The sequence below is a fragment of the Siphateles boraxobius genome, unplaced genomic scaffold (genome assembly GCF_051911475.1).
Source record: "Siphateles boraxobius isolate OS27281-9 unplaced genomic scaffold, OSU_SipBor_1 24, whole genome shotgun sequence".
In the NCBI taxonomy this organism is placed as follows: domain Eukaryota; kingdom Metazoa; phylum Chordata; class Actinopteri; order Cypriniformes; family Leuciscidae; genus Siphateles; species Siphateles boraxobius.
In genome coordinates, this window is record NW_027508855.1 from 2,604,096 (window position 1) to 2,622,606 (window position 18,511).

The 18,511-nt window shown below is 38.2% G+C and overlaps 1 protein-coding gene across 3 annotated transcripts in view; it reads left to right on the forward strand.

Annotated features, from left to right (window-relative positions):
• The window catches only part of spns2 (SPNS lysolipid transporter 2, sphingosine-1-phosphate), a 78,227-nt gene that overhangs the window by 51,776 nt on the left and 7,940 nt on the right, over positions 1-18,511 (forward strand). For all 3 annotated transcript variants that reach the window (XM_077240827.1, XM_077240828.1, XM_077240826.1), the window contains exons 4-10: positions 2,631-2,782; positions 7,091-7,157; positions 10,162-10,304; positions 11,325-11,477; positions 11,575-11,764; positions 15,195-15,260; positions 15,766-15,864. In XM_077240827.1, the coding sequence (XP_077096942.1) occupies positions 2,631-2,782; positions 7,091-7,157; positions 10,162-10,304; positions 11,325-11,477; positions 11,575-11,764; positions 15,195-15,260; positions 15,766-15,864 (870 nt within the window). The remainder of the gene's footprint in view (positions 1-2,630; positions 2,783-7,090; positions 7,158-10,161; positions 10,305-11,324; positions 11,478-11,574; positions 11,765-15,194; positions 15,261-15,765; positions 15,865-18,511) is intronic.

Sequence of the window (18,511 nt, forward strand, 5' to 3'; positions counted from 1 at the left end):
AAAGCATTCATTTTTCATGTGTGTGTGTATGTGTGTGAGAGTGTGTGGTGAAAGGAGGAAAGGTTGTGTAACAAATAAACAACCAGTCGTCCACTCTCCCTCTCCACCATCCCTCTATTCTCTTTTTCCCTCACAGCACTTCTGTCAATAAACAACTAGCACACAGCTTTTGTCATTTTAGAGCAGAGTCATGAAAAGCAGGAAAGGAGCTGAGTGAGAAAGGGGAGGGAGGGATAGAGAAATCCTCTCAGTGCTAGAGGATAACCCAGCTTGCTGCAGTCTCTCATTGCTGATTCCTGTCACGTACACTAAAGAAATTCCCCCGCTGAGAATTGTGTAACATTCAACAACAAGTAAAGTTGTTTTTCTTTTGGATGTATGTCGTGGGGCTGCTGTCACACCAAAGACTGTCAGGTGGAAAAGAATAAAGGATGAAAAGCAGGAAAGGGAGTGAGGGATTCCCAGTTATGAAAAGTGACCATCGGATGACTGAAGGACATGAGGTTTTCTGCCTCTGTTTTGAGAGCAAGGGATGAATTATACTTACAGTCTTGAATTGTCAGACATGTTTATCCGAAGTGAATTACCAATGAGAATAAAAACAAGCTAAAGATAAATCGCTAATGGAGAGCAATGATTTTTTGTTAAAACATGTTTTTGTTCTAATGCAATTTATATTAACTTCATATATATATATAAAAATGTATAAAATACACATTCCAATTTATATATTTATACTAACATTCAATAATATATATATATATATATATATATATATATACACTCACCTAAAGGATTATTAGGAACACCTCTTCAATTTCTCATTAGTGCAATTATCTAATCAACCAATCACATGGCAGTTGCTTCAATGCATTTAGGGGTGTGGTCCTGGTCAAGACAATCTCCTGAACTCCAAACTGAATGTCAGAATGGGAAAGAAAGGTGATTTAAGCAATTTTGAGCGTGGCATGGTTGTTGGTGCCAGGCGATTTCTGTTGAGACATTCAGATGGTAGAGTCAGAAATTGGCGTAAAAAGAATGAGAACATGGATCCATCATGCCTTGTAACCACTGTGCAGGCTGGTGGTGCTGGTGTAATGGTGTGGGGGATGTTTTCTTGGCACACTTTATGTCCCTTAGTGCCAATTGGGCATCGTTTAAATGCCACGGCCTACCTGAGCATTGTTTCTGACTATGTCCATCCCTTTATGGCCACCATGTACCCATCCTCTGATGGCTACTTCCAGCAGGATAATGCACCATGTCACAAAGCTTGAATCATTTCAAATTGGTTTCTTGAACATGACAATGAGTTCACTGTACTAAAATGGCCCCCACAGTCACCAGATCTCAACCCAATAGAGCATCTTTGGGATGTGGTGGAACGGGAGCTTCGTGCCCTGTATGTGCATCCCACAAATCTCCATCAACTGCAAGATGCTCTCCTATCAATATGGGTCAACATTTCTAAAGAAAGCTTTCAGCACCTTGTTGAATCAATGCCACGTAGAATTAAGGCAGTTCTGAAGGCAAAAGGGGGTCAAACACAGTATTAGTATGGTGTTCCTAATAATCCTGTAGGTGAGTGTATATATATATATACATATTTATACATCAGTAAATCAGCATATTAGAATGATTTCTGAAGGATCATGCGACACTGAATACTGGAGTTACAAATTAAATGTTTCATTATATTAAAAATATTATTTAATATTAGTATGAATATATAAATTAGCCCCCCCCCCCCCCCCCCCCGCACCAGGAGATGGAAGTCTGCGATGACAGATCTGTATATGTGTGTGTGTGTGCTGTATATGCACATCATATCATAATGGGATGACATGCTGTCTCTAGAGAGTGTCCATGTTTGCTGCTTTCATTTTCTTTCACTCCATCAGTGTTGGGTGTGGCTAGACTCCCCACTGCTGCCAGACTGAGACCACCGGTGACATAATAAAAAATAAATATTATTAAGGAGAGTGAGACTCACACAGAAAAAGAGGTCAAACCGTAAATAGGAATTGACTGTGAGCACAAGCAACAGAGAAATCTATAACTAGCTTCCTCAGTTGGTCGACTGCCAGGGTGACCCAAATTCTCCACAGCAGTATAGCTGTTTATTACACACCCACAGTTAATGTCTTCACATAAACGACTATATATACAATGAGTCTAGGCCATTTCAGGGAAGGGTGGTTTCTTAGTCTGGTTTCCTTCCTAGCCGATAGAGGTCAGAGGACAACAGCCACATGTTCCCACTGTTTCAGAAATGTAGGACACTTGCTCCTTTTTGATAATGAATGTTGAACGTCTAAAGAGCCACACAAACCTGAACACAGTCTCAATGTCAACAGATTTATTAAAACGTTTCAGGTCTCAATGATCTGTCAATCCTTAGATGCAGGATATGCCATTTGTTTCTTCCCGATAGTTAACATCTAAAAGGTGACTTAAATAGCTAAAAGAAAAAAAGAGCTTCACAATGACCCTGCAAATCATGATCTATAGTATTTAAGTGTCAAGGAATGAAAATGAGAGCCATATTAGTTTTTAGATATGCGCCAACTGAATAGTGTATATATAAAATTCCTTCAAATTTTCTGATCATATGACCTTTTCTTTTGCAGTATTATTGGTTGTTAGTGCTGTCCAGATGTTTGGTGGGAATTGGTGAATCAAGCTACTCATCCATCTCTCCAACCATCATTGGAGACCTGTTCACAAACAACAGAAGGACCATGATGCTCTCTGTCTTCTACCTGGCCATCCCACTAGGAAGGTGAGTGCCAAATTTGAGCAATACCACTCTATTTTCTTTTCAATCCATTTTCAGGTACAATTACATCTATAAAATGGGTAAAGTCCTAGAAATAAAAATTCATTTTGTTTAATTTATTTGCAAAAATTAATTTGAGATGGTTTTACAATAGAACTTTAGCACTGAGATAATACTGTACAACCAGATAATATTATTGCCATCATAAGAATCGTAATGTAGTATATTTAGACATTTGAAGTCAGGTTAGGTGAACTGAGGCTGAAGGGAACAGCTTCTGACAGCCACATAATCTCAGAGAGCATTTCAACTCAGTAAAGGTCAGTTGTGGAGAATTGAGCTCAGTGTTTTGTGTGGTCACCGCTAGGGTTGTGCCGATAGACGATAGTATCGTGTATCGACGATTGCCTGAGATTTCGCCGATGGCAGATGCATTTGACGATATCAATACGATAATTGGATCGTTTTACCATGAGCGTATGAAATTATAATTTGTAGTAGTAGTATTATAAAACTAGTATGGTTATTAAATTAATATTAGGAACTACAATTAATTTGCCTTGCCTAAATTCATAATGACATCACCACATAGCCTAACACTTGCGACAACACCGACACACGCTTATGAGGACTCCTCTAAGAAAATATTTTTAAAACAGAATAAAAAACTAGGCCTACATCCCACATCAAAATTGAATTGCAAGGTGATCCATTCACAAATTGTCAAGAGTGCTTGTTTTAACAGACGCACGTACGCATATCTTATACAGATCCAAGATGATAACGGCATCGTTGTTCGTCAGTATTTTGTTTCCATAGCACAATAACAAAATGTTTAATGACACTGATAACACTATAAAAACAATACAATTAAATATTTATAATAATAATATCACTAAAATTATATAGGCCAGTCTTTAGTTCACGAACACAGCACAACTCTGCCATTCGTGAAAATCAAAAGCAGCTTCAAACACTTGTTTAACAAGAAATATTCTTCTAATTTTTTCACTGTCATTATATAGGTCCACAAAAGAAATATTAAGCCAGTAAATTAAGATAGTCGCTATACCGTTATATCCAGCGTCGTCTCTAAGAGAACGCGGCATTAATGCAGCAACAAATAGCAAAATAGAAAAATATTCTTGTATAAAATTAAGTAATAAAACAAGCAAATTAATGAGTAAATAATCAAGTTAATAATCAAATAAGTAAGCCCCGCCCCCTCACGATAATATCGTCTATCCCCGATCTCACAGGCTGACGATATGGAGTATATCGCCCAACACTAGTCACCGCCTCAGATGGGCCAAATAGACAATGATATTCTAAATCTGTTTGCTGCTGTGAAAGATTTAAGCTCATATATTTCAGTCACTTAACCCAGGCTGTGGCATTTTCTTTTGTTCACTGAGGTGGAAAAAGACTGGAGAGAAAAGGGGGAAAACAACAGAGGAAAGATGATAAATGCATGCATATCTGTGCATAGCATTTTAGCTGCATTATGTTCACATACAGCATCTTGGAACTGAGTGTTATACACCTCCATTGAACTGAGGAAAAGAAATATCTGAACACAGCAGCTGTCGCCATCAGACCTGTTCTGAGGGCTAGTAATAGTATCGATGAGAGATTGAGTGCAGTTAGAGGAAAGGACGGGATGGAAAAATAGCAGACCCAGGAGAGTTCTGGTATTTGCGGGCTAACTGGGTTCAGCCCTAACAAAGCGATCGACAGAATGAACAATAAGAGGTGAAAGACTGGAGCGCTGCAGTGTGCCGCCTCACTTCCTGTCTAATGCCCTGTTTATCTACAGTCAGGTTGTTACTGTTTCCAGGAAGCGACTTCAGCCATGAGAGAAAGGTTTGGCAGGAAATTTTAGTCCTCTTATGGGCATGGAAAAATCTTGTAGTTGCTTATAAACATAGAGAAACAGAGTAATAATGACAACTTGTGTTACAAATACATACAGGCATATAAAAATGGTAATACCACATTACAAATGCTTGAAATTAATATCCAAAAACTCTCATCCAATCAAGAGCATCAATAAGGTACCAAGTGGCCATATTCCATGAATACACAGGTATGCGTAGGCTTATTTAAGGGGTTCTTAACATTGGATGAGATCCAGAGGTCACTGTGGGCTCATGTTGAGAGCCATATGATAAGGTCCTATTGTTTGATGGGTCAGGTCAGGTTGGTCCATCAGTCGGATATGCCAGGGGCAGTTAAAGGTAAACAATGTAGTTTACCTGCTGTGCGACAGCCTGGCGCTAGTGTCTGGAACACAGGAAGTGTGCGTGAGGTTTTAGATTGTGGGAGGGATGCTCCAAATTTAGACAGAAGGATTAAAATGGTGCAGTTATGCCAGGGCCTGATGTACAAAAGAAGAACAATCCCCAAATACAGGAGACTACATTTTCAAACCACTCTATAGGTATATAGTATTGCTTAAGTAAATGTACAATACCTTTCAAAAGTTTGGGGTCGGCAAGATCTTTTTTAATAATGTTTTTTTTAAAGAAGTACCTGGTGGTCACCAAGGCTGCATTTATTTGATCAAAATTTAGTAATATTATGAAAATAATTTGTATTGAATTAGAAAAATGTACAAAAAAAGGGGAAAAAAGTGAATTGTTCTGATGTTCTGAAAGAATGTTGTGAAATCAATTATAATATGTGTTTATTCATGCTAAACTTAGAAACGAGAAGTAAACTAAATTTATATTTTGTCTGTGGCTTCCACATGCATTTACTAGTGCACTACTGTCAACATTGTAAGTATACCATAAATACCTTAAAAATTGGTGTTTAAATATGTGTAATAGTACCTTAAAATAGCAAAAACTTTTCTTTTCACTCCCTGTTGACTCTAACAAACCAGTGAGGGTTGGTAACAGGTGTAAAAACTTGGGAAGGAGAAAGACAGAGAGAGAGTGACTGAGAATGAGAATAATAATGAATCTGATGCTGAAAATATGGAGGAATACTTTCGACCTGAAGTTGAGAACTGATGGAAAGAAAAACTGTGAGACACCGAATCAACTTTTTTTAAACACAATATGACCAAGAGGAGAAAATTCATACAACGGCTGATGACAGCCAGCACAGTCTCAAACCAGATAATCAGCATACAGATAGTATACAGAGAGAATAGTTGGTATGTGCTTCAGCCATACCAAGATCATAACAGGGTAATTATGAACTTTATCAGACTGTAAACAGGATGTAGAGCTAAGAGAGTTTGGTCTGCGTCTGAAGAGATATGACTCACAGATTCCTCAGATACCGACAGGGTTGAAATGATCCCACCTTGATTGCTCGTCTTCCTCCTTTCCTTATATCACTCATGTCAGACAGTCTTGCCTTAGAAGAACTTAAAGGAAGGTTCATGAGACACATGCCATATCCTACAGTATCAGACAGGGATTCTCAGAATTAGGCCATCTGAACCTTTGATGTTAGTATTTCACCACAGTCCCCAAATCCATCCAAAACCCAAAGCGACACAGTATGGGAAGCTGGTCTCTCTCCGAAGTCATCTCTCTTTCTCTGTCCCTCGGAGCTGATCTGCCATCATAAGCCCCTGAGTAATGCTAAGTGGTTGACTTTCTTACATAGCCAGAGGTGATGTTCAGTGTAAAGCCATTATCAGCGGCATTAGTATGCATGCTGAGTTCAGGCAGCCTACCCAGCGCATGAAAGTTTCAGGTACATGACACAGCTTTGGGTGGGAAAAACAGCCGGGGAGAGAAGAGAAAGACTGCAAAGAAAGAGAGCGGGACCAAGTGAATGAGACAGGCACAAGTGAATGAGACAGGCACAAGTGAATGAGACAGGCACATGGCAAAATAGCTTATAAATAAACTTCTTAAACCACCCTAAGCTGGTCAGGCTGGTCTGGTTTGCTGGTTTGTGAGGGGTTTTGGACATTGACCATCTACACTAATTGAAAACCAGTCTGGGCTTGCTGCTAGATCAGCTAGTCCAGTGTTATTAAACTGGGAAAAAGATTAGGCTGAGAAATATACATTTCTACATAATTTTAATTTCACCAGTTAGCACATTCATTTTGGATGCCCTAATATACTAAAACTTAAAAACTAAAACTCAAATTGAAAAACTAAATAAAAAATAACTAACAATTATTACAATACAAAATATATTAAAAGTCAAAACTGAAGTAACCCTGGCTTAGTTTAGCTTAAATCAGCTTAGACCAGCAAACAAGCTGGAGAGCGGAAGTTAATGCCTAGAATATGATACGTTTGCTTGTGTAAAATGACATGTTTTGCTCTCTCTCCGCAGCGGTCTTGGATACATCCTGGGATCCATAGCTAAAGACGCTGGAGGGGATTGGTACTGGGCACTGAGGGTAAGAGCTGTTGAAATGATTCCTTGTGTTGTATCAATATTTTAGAGGAAGCACGCCCAACCTCCACAAATATACACCATTTCCTCTCAGCCTGGTCAGAAATATCCCTAAAACCCATGGCAGGCAGGTGAATCCCGAAATACCTCAGCCCGTCTCTTGAAAAAGCAACATAACATTCTTGCCCCCTTGAAGCCAGTGCAATGGGCACTGACAACCACAGCTAGCTCAAGTGTATTAATATAGCATTACCTCCGGCTCTCTCGGGTCCGCTCATACACGCTATCCGTGAGTAATGCAGTCTTCACAGTTCTCGCTGCGGTCTTTGTACTGCATAGGCCCAGGAGAAGAGGGGGCTCACTTACACAGACCCTTTTGCTGTAGAATATTCCTCAGTAGCCTTGATGAATTGCTGTGCTAACCAAAAGCCCAAAATCGAGCACTTTTAATGTAGCTCAAATGACTAATTTATGAAATGATTGAGTGAGAGGAAGGGTAGTGGTCTGCATTTTTTGGGCAGCGAAAGAGAGAGAGCAAAAGCAACTTTTCTGAGAAAGTGAGAGGCCTCTGAAGTGCTTTAGATTCCTGTCTTTCTTCCTTCATTAGCTCAGCGCAGTTTTATAACCAAAAGCTTCTCTCGTTCAGTTCAAACTTTAACAGGTGGATGCTCAAGTTAGCAGGTGGGCTTCATTACTTGTTCCTTTCTCGGGGTCATAAAGAATCGACCGAGGGTTTTATCGTGAACTTGAATTAAGCTTGTTGTATGGCTGCCTCTTAAAACTCCAGCGAGGTTCTGTTGTCGAGCTCTTATGCCTGAAAGGAGACTTTAAGAGGAGCATTAAACCCTCTTATTCTTACAAAACGCCTCTGAACATGACAGTTATATGACCCTCATGAACATAAATGGGTTTATTTGGTAGCTATTTATCGGAATGCTTTTGCAAACAGTAGCAGAGCTCCATTGTTTGAGCTCTTGGATGCAGTAGAACATTCCTTGAGGAGACAAAGCTCATGGTTTGGGGGACAATTAATCATCACTAGCACTTTAAATGAGTATAAAAACAACAGACAGATGAAAAGGGACTCCATATCGGCCATATCCTGCTCTGAGAGGGGAAAAAACACTCCGTGACACTTTCCGCTTGTTTTGCAGGCCCCTAAAGAACTCAATCGCCTTCCGTTCTCGAAGAGGGAGTGTGTTTTTTTGGAGTGGAGGATTATATCATAATTATTGAGAGCCATGTCAATCTTCTGAAGGTCGAAGAGGGGAAATGCCAGGAGAAATAGCACCTTGATCTCTCTTTCTTTGATTGCACTCGTCCCAACTCTAACCTTAACAAGCACGAAAGAAGCTACAGCACTAGCTTGAGATTAGCAGGAAAGGGGAGCAGCGTCTGACAAAGTGCGAGACAGAGTCAGAGTTCAAGATGACTGATCAACGCAGGCTTTGATATGAAACTAAACCAGAGAGGCAGGGAGGGATCTCCACAGTGTGACTGTTAGAAAATAGGTCCACTGCAAAGACCTTTTTTTACGGCTGCTGGGTTTTATAGTTACAGAGGGATAACAAGACCAAATCCAGGCTTTAGCGAGACACTGCAGCTCTGTATCAAAAGCACCGCAGTGCACACAGACACATTCAGTCCACAGAATAACAGTATAGTGCAGGAAACAGCAGCATGTCAATGGGATGTAGTGATCTGTTTCACTCTCATGCTATTTATAATGCTAAACACTATACAGTACAAATAAAACATTCACAAATTTGTATAAATGTTTATAGATAATAACAAATAAGTCTAATAATTATTCTCCAATATATTCTCAAACTTTGTAGAATTTCTCTTGAATTATACTGCATATAATGTTGAAAACAGCTGTGCTGCTTAAAATATTTGTGGAAACCATGATAATTTTTCAGGATTCTTCAATGAACAGAAAGTTGAAAAGTACAGCATATATTTGAAGCTCTGAAAAAATCATATAGACTACAAACTTTTCTACAGTAGCATATAATTCTTAAGACAGATTCAAGATAATATTATCTTAATTTTGCTTATAAAAATGAATCTTGTTTTAATGTAATGTCTTTTATTTTTTTTATTTTTTCCCCCTGAAAATAAGACAAAAATACAGATCAGGAACTTTTTTGCAGTGCAGATGACCCATACATACCCATAAGACACACAAATATGAGCAGAGCTTTGCTTTAATGTGCTATAAATGATCTCCAGGAGGATTGCGTCTGACAGACAGAATTGCTTTGGCTTTCACAAGCGACGGAGGTGCTTACGCTGCTTCCATGTGGGCGAGCGAACCAACAAACACATGCACACATACACACACATACACACTGTTGTGCTGTAGCCATCAGGAAGGATGATAAAAGAGATAATAGCTCATGGCCTGGTGGACCGCAGCTGCTCCCACACAAGGGAGAAAACTGAGAAAGAAAAAGAGAGGATGGAGTAAAGAAACATCACCTAATAGAGTCCGTTGCACACTGCAGTCTAGTACCCTGCCATTACTACACACATAAATAAAATGCATAACACCACCATTATCGACTCTACGAATAACTTGCTAGACCAAACAGGATGTGAGACAGTTTTTTATTGTTCAGCCCACAATATTTTGTTTAACAGACAGCACAGACTGACAGTAATACAAGCAAACAATGTTTAGTCTAGTTAAGAGCACTGCACGAAAAAAGCAAAAGTGCTGCTTAATTTAATTTAAGAGTAAAAACATCTGCAAATTGTGTAAGAAAACGTATATAAGATAATAAGACTTGATTTTGTTAGATTTATTCTTTAAAAAAAATGACAAATGGAGTAGAAAAAAAAAACATAATTTGAGGTAAGTTATTAACTGAAAATTTCATAAAATCTCAAGTAATTTGTTTCTCAATTACATATCTATTGTTTTAAGCATGTTTAGATATTGTTCTGGAAAACAAGGCAGTGTTAAACTCTGCAATATTGTCTTTTTTTTCTTCTGTCTCAAGGTTTCTCCAATGTTAGGTTTGACTGCTGGGTTCCTCATCCTCATCTTTATCCCTGAGCCGAAGAGAGGGAGTGCTGACCAACTCACTGGACGGATAAAGACACGCACTTCCTGGCTCTGTGACATGAAAGCTCTCGCCAAAAAGTATGCCACTTTTTTCCTATCCATCCTATCCATCACTCAAGAATGAAATTAACTTAATGTTTTGGATTGGGACTTACCAGATGCAATCACTTAATCAACCACTGAGTGAATTTTGGACCCTCATTGTCTATTTTTACAGTCCTGCCTTCACTTGAACATGGTGACAGTTTATTGGAGTAGCTGGCATAGAATTTCAAGGGTCAAGTAGTTCAAGTAGTCTCTGCTTATCCTGTGGTGTGACAACTATAATTCAACTACATTTTAATTACATTCTATCATTTTTAATAGTTTTTAAACACTGAGATTTTCCATTTTATAAAATATTACACAATATCTATTATCATCAATTACGTTATCTAATTGTATATTTTATATATATATATATATATATATATATATACTATATCACACATATATATATATATATATATATATATATATATATATATATATATATATATATGTATATTTATATTATTTTATATTATATATTACATGTAATTTTCACACCACTAGACCAACCATCTTTGTTGTGGCTAAACTGACATCAAATGGATGTAGGCAATGGCCATATTATATGTCAACTACCCATATTGCATTGGTTAACATGATATCACTAAGTAGAACATTTTACATCATTCTGGAACAACATTTCAATCAACCAATCAGATTCGAGGGATAGTTTTTTTAGTTAATGTCAAGTTTACAACAAGGGTTAGGGGCTTCTACACTATTCTTATTCACCTATATTTTTCTACTGATTTAAGGGATAACTTATGGGTAGGGTTAGGTTTAGGGTTTGGGAAAGGATTAGAACTATGTTTTTGGTCAGCAATGTTGTTCCAGGATCAACAATAGATGCTGATCCAGGAACATGTTTTACTTGGCAAAATCACAGCAACCAAATACATTATGTCAGAAAGACATAAAGAGCAAAAATAACAGAAAAACAGGAAATGCAATTTCCGAACTAAAACTCAAGAATTATGCATGTTAATTCCTTTTCTTTCTGTTCCCTAGCCGTAGTTATGTATTTTCATCTCTGGCATCGGCCGCAGTGTCATTTGCCACGGGGGCGTTTGGGATCTGGATCCCGCAGTACCTAGTCAGAGCTCAGGTGGTGCAGAAGACAGCAGTGAGCTGCACCTATCAACCCTGCAGCAGTAAAGACAGGTCAGAACACACACACACACACTCTCCGCTTGAAACCTAACGGTCAATCACAAGCGTTACAGTTTTGACACCTACTATGTTTCTCTCTCATCTCCAGTTTGATATTTGGAGCCATCACCTGCGTGACTGGGCTGTTGGGAGTGGTGATCGGCGCTGTGACCACACGGCTCTGCCGTCAGAAGACGGAGCGTGCCGACCCGCTGGTGTGTGCGGTCAGCATGTTGGGCTCTGCTATCTTCATCTGCCTCATCTTTGTTGTGGCCAAGAAAAGCATTGTGGGAGCATATGTAAGTAACTCAACTTTGTTCAGTTTCAGCTTACTTCACAAGTCTACGCCGTAAAAATTTACCTTTTAATTAGTTATAAATTAGTCTTTTGGATTTGTTTTCCAGTAAAGTGTGTGTGTGTGTGTGTGTGTGTGTGTGTGTGTGTGTGTGTGTGTGTGTGTGTGTGTGTGTGTGTGTGTGTGTGTGTGTGTGTGTGTGTGTGTGTGTGTGTGTGTGTGTGTGTGTGTGTGTGTGTGTGTACTTGGAAAAACAACAGACAAGAATAGAATAGAAACTCTATTTGGCTTCTCCACTAACAATCAATAATAATAAAATTATTCTAAGATATTAAGACTAAGACTAAAAATAATATTAATACTCATTACATTCACATTCAGGGTGATTGGGACACGTTTTGCAATTGAGATGACTTGGAAAAAGTATCTCAATCAACCTGAATTCACCACCTATATGATGAATTACACTTGATGATCTATTGTTGCAATATTATGACACTTAACGTAAATAGCTCATATTATATTGGTCGCCATAGAATTGTGGTGTAAAGACTGAGATTGTCTCGTGAGTTGCTTCTTAACACTGTGGCCTGAATATCTCTAGTACAGCTCCCTTCTGACTATCATTGTAATACAATGAGTACTTTCAGTCAAAGTCAAATAAGGTCACATCTATTTAGAGTTCAATATAAGGCTTTAAACGATATAAAGTCTGTTACATTCAGTGGGTTTAACAACCATAGTTGCTTGGCATGGTTGTTAGGTCCAAACCCAATCCTAAAAGATTAAGAGCAACTACAGGCACTGCATACTTATTTAATTGGCATGTAAAGCAGGAAGAGGGAGCAGTTTTCACAGTTACAAATAAGAAACAATAGACTGTGGCATTTGTGAGTCACTAATGGAGAAAAAGTTATGCTCCATAAGAAAACTAAGAGAACAATTCTACCAGATCATACTCGTTCTCCTAACAAACACTCAGGTCAGAACAAAATGCTGGATGCTCCCTGAATGGCCAAACCAGACTGGGAATCTCATAAGTGTTTATGATGAGAAGTCTGATGAGAAAGTATTTTAGACTGTTTGTCTTTCCCATGGACAAAATAACCTATACACCGGGATGATGCTATCTCTCTGGTGTTATGTTTGAGAAACTCTAAGCCTGCTCAACGTTTGCCACCTTATCTTAACTATGAAAGACTCACTAACTGTACCAGACCTGGTTTTTCAACCTCTTGTTCCTTTGTTAAAAGTTGTGATGACTTTAAGGACTATAAAAGCAAACGGTCTGACCTGGGGTCTCATGGACTCATACCAATCTTGAGTTGGATCTTGATCTATAATTGGCACAAGACAAGAACAACAATTTATAGAATAAAATATAACTAAAATTCAAATAAAAATGTACACTGCCGTTCAAAAGTTTTGGTTCAGTATGTTTAAAAAAAAAAAGCTATGATGTATTAAATTGATCAAAAGTGACAGTAAAGGCATTTATAATGTTTAAAAAGATTTCTATTTCAAATAATAGTACTTTCTATTAATCAAAGAATCCTCAAAAAATATATAAATGTTTTTTTTTTTTTTTTCAAAATTAAGCAGCACAACTGTTTTCAACATTGATGATAATAAGAAATGTTTCTTCAGCAGCAAATCATCATATAAAAATTATATCTGAAGGATCACGTGACACTGAAGACTGGAGTAATGATGCTGAAAAAATCAGCTTTGTCATCATATTTATAAATTATATTTAAAATATATTGTATTTTTTAATCAAATAAATACAGACTTGTTGAGCATAAGATATATTGTTTTAAGATACTTACTGATCCCAAACTTTTGAACAGTAGTGTATATTGTCATTTAAAAATATATTAGTTATCTCTCTAAACTCTTAGAAAACAGAAACTTGTTATTTAAAATTCAAATGCAATATCACTGAAAATGTGAACATGGAAAAGTGTATTTCTGTCAGTCTTACTTAGAGCAACAATCAGTCCATATTTTACAGTAAATTTAAAATTTATGGTATTTATAGAAATGAATGACACCTCATTTAGACTACAGGCCCTTATGCCATCTTGTCAATCAGGTAACCTGACAGTGGCGGCCAGTCCCCAACCCAAGACATGAGCACCCCTTCAATCACCTGCCATAAGGCTTCTGTAATTACATCCAAATGTAGCATACGAAAAACAAGGAATCCAAAACTTTAAGGAGGAAAAATATCTGGAGTGAGAAAATTTGAGAGTGACAGATGTGCAGTCTGAGAATGTGACAGCAAGCTGGAGCTCTGTCAGGGTCTGTTCCAGCGGGGACAGCTGCTGTCTCATCAGCATGTTGGCTGATCACAATTCAGTCCGGAACCAGATTCCTGCAGGGCTTTACAGTTTCAGCCTGTCTGTCCGTCACGCTCTCTGAGCCTTAAGTCACTTCGGCACAGTGTTTCATACATGTCCAAACACACGCACACTTTCATGCTTTCATTTCCTCACCTTCTATTCAGATATTCTCTCACACTGACATCTAAATGGAAGGTTCTAGACCCACAAACTAAAAACAAAATGCAGCTGCCGTCAGTCGTATTCTGGCCTCAGAGTTGTGGAGAGACCATCTACATTCTGTCACGTCACTAAGATTAGTGGAGATATTCAATGCTTATGTCTCAGTCTGCCATAAGCACCTTGAAAATCCAGACTAGGCACTGTGGGATATCAGTTAATTTATGTGGGAATACCTAAATCAGTTAGTTTGTTCTCATGGGATTGCACAAATCTGTTGTAATAACTTGTTAAATGTGACACGGTTTCAGCCGCCGGACATTTTGAGTTTCACTCTAGTTTAATGCTAACCGCTTGTCTCTTTTTTACGGTTTGGAGCACAACATGGTCCTGTTGCCCTCAAATCAAAAAATACATATAACATAACCACAGTATAATGACATCTTTTCATATTCCACAACATTTATTCGTATTTTTTTTTATTTAGTAGATGAGCCGGAGTCTTTGACCGTGTGTGTGTGTGAGATGAGCCAGGTTAATTTAGTCTGTGTGTGTGTGTGTGTGTGTGTGTGTGTGTGTGTGTGTGTGTGTGTGTGTGTGTGTGTGTGTGTGTGTGTGTGTGTGTGTGTGTGTGTGTGTGTGTGTGTGTGTGTGTGTGTGTGTGTGTGTGTTTGTATGTGTGTGTGTGTGCGCCACTATCTCTCTCTCTCTCTCTCTCTCTCTCTCTCTCTCTCTATCTCTCTCTCTCTCTCTCTCTCTCTCTCTCTCTCTATCTCTATCTCTCTCTCTCTCTCTCTCTCTCTCTCTCTCTCTATCTCTCTCTTTCATACATACATACATGGTAGAGTCCAAAGAATTCATTTTAAAGAATGAAATTTAATTGACCTTTTCCCTTCTATTTTTCACCCCTCGCTCTCTTTTTCTCATCAGATCTGCATTTTCATTGGAGAGACGCTGCTCTTTTTGAACTGGGCCATTACAGCGGACATTTTAATGGTTTGTATTGAAAGCCTGTATTTATCTGCTGGGTTGAGTGGAAACTTTAAAGCCTTTAACTGTAACAAAATGGTCATCTTCTCAGGCTAGTTTCTTATTTTGAATGGTGGGATGCATGAGTACGAGGTTTGGTATAGCCTGGGTGGGGCCCAAGACAAAATTGCTGCTTTTGATTGCACTTAATGGAAATGCCACTCATGGAAAATAAAACGGAATAACATTTTCAGTTCGGATGTTTTTGTGTGAAAGAAGTAAGTGAGTTAGAGAAGAGAGAAGCTGTAAACAGCTTTTCTTGCTAAATCTTTAAAACTACCTTACATGCACTCTGTCATGAAGTTGAGTCAGCTAAGGTCTTACTGCATACTTAAACTCCAGTCAGCCTGGGTCAGTGTAAAGCGCTCTGACAGTGTCTGTTTAAATGAGCACTCATGGTACTTTTGTTTCCCTGTTTTGTTTTCATGTGATTCTCACTGCTGTTTTCCTATCACCTCTTTTCTTTCTCCAGTATGTTGTCATACCGACCAGAAGAGCCACTGCTGTTGCTTTCCAGGGCTTCACGTCACATTTACTAGGGGATGCTGGGAGCCCGTACCTCATTGGCCTGGTAAGAATGTTTCACTCTCAGGGCAGTGAACTGCAGTGCCTCCTGCTACAAGTATATACTGTTCAGTATTGAGTATTTGGTATTGAGTATTTGGGACAGTGTTTTTTTTTTTTTTTGGCTTTTTTTTTTTGAGTTCAGAATTACACAAAATCCCTCTGAAGGTTTCCCATTCTTCCTGATCTGCGTTTCTTTCCAGTAATACCTTTCCTCGGGAGACATTATGTTGGTATATATGCCAGTCATAAGCTCATTCAAGGCTTCAAGGCTACATACATCTACAAGTGTCCCCTACGGTCTCTTAAACACTGGTGTGCAACAATAAGCTACGCTGCCCTGTGCCATTTTGTTCTATGATTTTGTACGCTGACCCTGGCTCCAACTCCCTTTTCCCATTTCCACTCTTGTTCATGTTAACAAAACAAAGGCAAACCGATCACAGTGCAGCATAAAATTCATCATTCGTCTTAACTCCGGAAAAAGCATGCTGTGGTTCCTAGACTTCCGACTCCTGTAGACATTCCTGGCATTCTGAACAGGAGACACTGGAGTTGATCCAAGCTAAACAGTAACTCCTGTGCGTGCTTTTGACAGGTTCGGAGCCCCATGTCATGTAGGGCTCAGGGTTCAGACCCATTGTTCACTTATTCCATTATCACTTTCAACCTCTTACAACAAAAGTGCATTTGCAATGTGTTTGCACTTTATCTATCTCCCACATACACATCAATATTCTGCAAGAGTGTGTCATAAGCACACAGCAGGAGGTAAGAAGTGTGTCTAATCTGCCTGTATATTGTTTATATATATATTTTTTTTTATCTCTCCATCATTTGGTATTTGAACCACGTCTTGCACATTATTGATTTAATGGCTTGACATAGAAAGTTCAAAGAACAGCATTTGTTTGAAATAGAAATATTTTATAACATTACATGTCACTTTTGATTAATTTAATGCATCCTTGCTTAATAAAAATATAAATTCTTCTTACTGACCCCAAACTATTGAATAGCCCATGTATATTTTATCAAGTTTGTGCATTTTATCAAATTCCCTTTTGCACTGGATAAGAGTTTATGCTACATGAATAAATGTAAATTCAAGGGGAATTAACTCCATTATATTGCTGTTGCTAGCAGTGTGCTGTACTGTTTGAGCTTCAAGAGTGCTAAAAGTTCACTCAAGTGTGGTTATAATGCTGCCACATGTTTTGTAACTTTTCATGTATGGTTAGTTCACATGACTCAGTTGCTCTCTGTCAATACAATGATCTTCTCAGTTACCTCTAAGATAGTGGGTACATCTTCAGAGGAAGTGTGTGGGCATTCTGTCCTGTCAGATCCAGCAATGAAGGGCCGAGTCATACATCAACAGTTACTTGACATTTTCACTCCGGAGGTCTGGCAAGCTAGTGTGATGGTTGCTGTGACGTACTTCTGTCGTAAAAAACAAACAGAAAACGTACAAAAACCTGCCAGCTTTGAACAATAAAAATAAGAACAGTTTTTAGAGAAAAACCACAGGAACTTTGACACTGGGCAGTGACACTATAGTTTTTCCAGACATTATACATGTGGCAGGCAGACAACACTTTCCTCTAAAAAGTGAACAATATGTGCACTAGACCTGTGAATGAATAACATTTCCTAAATACCTGGTAATGCTCCATTTCACTCTAACTGATGTAAAAACATTCATAGTACCTGTGAGTGAATCTATGCCTTAAGCATAATGGGTGGTGTAATTATCTATGAAAATAGGCTATCAGCTGCAATCTACCCTCTTTTTCGTTCGCAAAAAAAAACAAAAAACACTCATTATATACGCACCACAAATGTTCAACTTCAGCCCTATTTTTAGCAGTAGAAATAGTTCAACATTAATGTTTGGCATCATAAAAGCTGAGATATACACATATACAGGAGTGTGGTCTGAACACATGCACAGACCTCACTGTCAGCACCCACTCATACACCTTTTAGTGTCAGCATTCCTACCTGACCCATGAGACTCGCACACTAGTGCTGATGCTAACAGATTAGCCATGCTAAAGTGAGTCAGATGAGGAGCAATGCTAAAACATCATTTTAATGCTGTTGTCAGTGTCTTTATGTAAAAATGAAAAAAATATAATACACTAGAATGACTAGAACAAAGCATTAGCACTAGAAACGTCACTTTGGTTTTTGTTCACAGGTCTGTTATAAAATAGTGGGTTTTGTCGTAAAGTTGAGTTTTGTGTTCTTTAGTCAATATGCTAGTGTGCTCATATAAGTTGAAAAATTTCATTTTAGCAGATGTATGCATTTAAAATGGTCTTCCAGGAAAATGGAACAAAAATATTGCTGACTCATGCATCCTGCACTTCACTATTTGTACTATTTTTGTACAATCAAATGCAATGACAATATCCCTCTCTAATGTTACATAGGAAATATGTCGTGTGGTCTTTAACATTAAGACATTGCTGACTGCTGACTGATTGAATCTTAAGGGAACAAACAGCATAAAATGTAATTAGATTATGATAAATTGAAACAAACAAAATGCCTCCTTATCTGAATCAATAGTTTAATTAATTATAATTGTCTTTTTATAGATTTATTGACTTACTATTGAACAGTTTCCAATAGCTTAAGACAAGTTA